This window comes from Sinocyclocheilus rhinocerous, unplaced genomic scaffold (genome assembly GCF_001515625.1).
Source record: "Sinocyclocheilus rhinocerous isolate Xijiao unplaced genomic scaffold, SAMN03320098_v1.1 scaffold1605, whole genome shotgun sequence".
In the NCBI taxonomy this organism is placed as follows: domain Eukaryota; kingdom Metazoa; phylum Chordata; class Actinopteri; order Cypriniformes; family Cyprinidae; genus Sinocyclocheilus; species Sinocyclocheilus rhinocerous.
In genome coordinates, this window is record NW_015627373.1 from 493,690 (window position 1) to 495,329 (window position 1,640).

The 1,640-nt window shown below is 32.1% G+C and overlaps 1 protein-coding gene across 1 annotated transcript in view; it reads left to right on the forward strand.

Annotated features, from left to right (window-relative positions):
* LOC107727659 (paired amphipathic helix protein Sin3a-like) overlaps positions 1–1,640 on the forward strand; it is a 22,610-nt gene that overhangs the window by 11,923 nt on the left and 9,047 nt on the right. The window contains exons 8-10 of the mRNA XM_016537611.1: positions 729–884; positions 1,003–1,092; positions 1,200–1,318. Coding sequence (XP_016393097.1) covers positions 729–884; positions 1,003–1,092; positions 1,200–1,318 — 365 coding nt within the window. The remainder of the gene's footprint in view (positions 1–728; positions 885–1,002; positions 1,093–1,199; positions 1,319–1,640) is intronic.

Here is a 1,640-nt window from a genome sequence, read left to right on the forward strand (position 1 = left end):
TAATTTATTCCTGTCATGCAAAGCTGAATTTTCAGCATAATTACTCCAGTTTTCAGTGTCACATGATCCTTCAGAAATCATTCTAATACGCATTATTTTTTTGGAGCCTATAATACTTTTTCCGGATTTTTTGATGAATAAAAAGTTTAGAAAAAGTTCAAAATAGAAATCTTTTCTACTGTTCAAAAGTTTGTGGTATGTTTTTTCATTGTTGTTGTTTTTGTTTTTTTTCTTTGAAAGAAATTAATACCTTTATTTAGCAAGGATATGTTAAATTTATAAAATAGTGATTGTTAAAGACTTAGTCTTAGACTGTTACAATAGTTTATTTATTTATTTATATTTATTTAATTATATAATAGCCTTTTGAAGTTTAATTATCACTTTAGGACGTATCACGATTACTGTTTTTCTACCTTTAAATTAAAATTGTAATTTTAATTAATAGTTGATCAAATTTAAATTAATTAATAGTATGTAATAATACCATTTAAGGTATTTAAGACTTTTTATTACTTTAAATTTCATAAAACTGAATTTTAATCGCACACATGCTCCTAAATACATTTCAGTGTTTGCACACATCTATTTTTATTCGCAAATGCGAGTGAAATGCTCAAACTGTCGCGCCCTGTAATTTTTATTTCAGTTGTAGTTTTGGTTATTTTAGTACATGACGTTACACTAAGTGAAAATGACGCATGTTTCCTGCTATGAATTTCCTCTAGCTGCTGAGCAAGACGACAGCAGAGAAGGCCGAATCTGTGCGTAACGATCACGGTGGAACGGCCAAGAAACCACAGCTCAATAACAAGCAGAGGCCCAATCAGAACGGCTGCCAGATACGCAAGCACTCGACTACAGCCGTCACCCCACCTGTGAAGGTACAGGAAATTGTCAAATTCATAGAAATACATTTCAGTATACACTGAATGAATTTCGTTGTATTTGTGTAGAATTACTTTCTTGATATCTTACTTTTTTCCTCTCTTTTTTTTCCAGAAAAAGCTCAAGTTAATGAATATCAAAGATTCATCCGTGGCAGAATCTGGCAAACATGGTGGAGGAACAGAGTCTCTTTTCTTTGACAAAGTGAGTTGCTTTGGGTTAACATAGGGATGCTGATGTAATATGCAGGTTGTTTTTATCTCAAACGTTTTGATTTCCTATTTTGACTTGCATTATGGGTGCATTCGTAGGTGCGGAAAGCTTTACGAAGTGCTGATGCATATGACAACTTTCTCCAGTGCCTGATCATTTTTAACGAAGAGATCATTTCTCGTGCTGAGCTGGTTCAACTTGTGGTTCCATTCTTGGGGTAAGTCCCGTTTGAAGTGAATTTTAATTAGGGATGTAACGATTCACTCAACTCACGATTCGATTCGATTCACGATTTTGATTTCACGATTCGATTCGATTCACGATTATTATAATTTTTTTTAACAAAATTAGATTTAAGACAAATTATAAATTAAATGTGTCCTTTTATTATTGCTTGGACAAAATGCTGCACATTTCTTTGTGAAATTGAAATATAACACTATAATAATATACTAATATAGCACTTGCATTATTATTGCTCTTTTGTTGGTTTTGATTGCTTCTATTGTCCTCATTTGTAAATCGCTTTGGATAAAAGC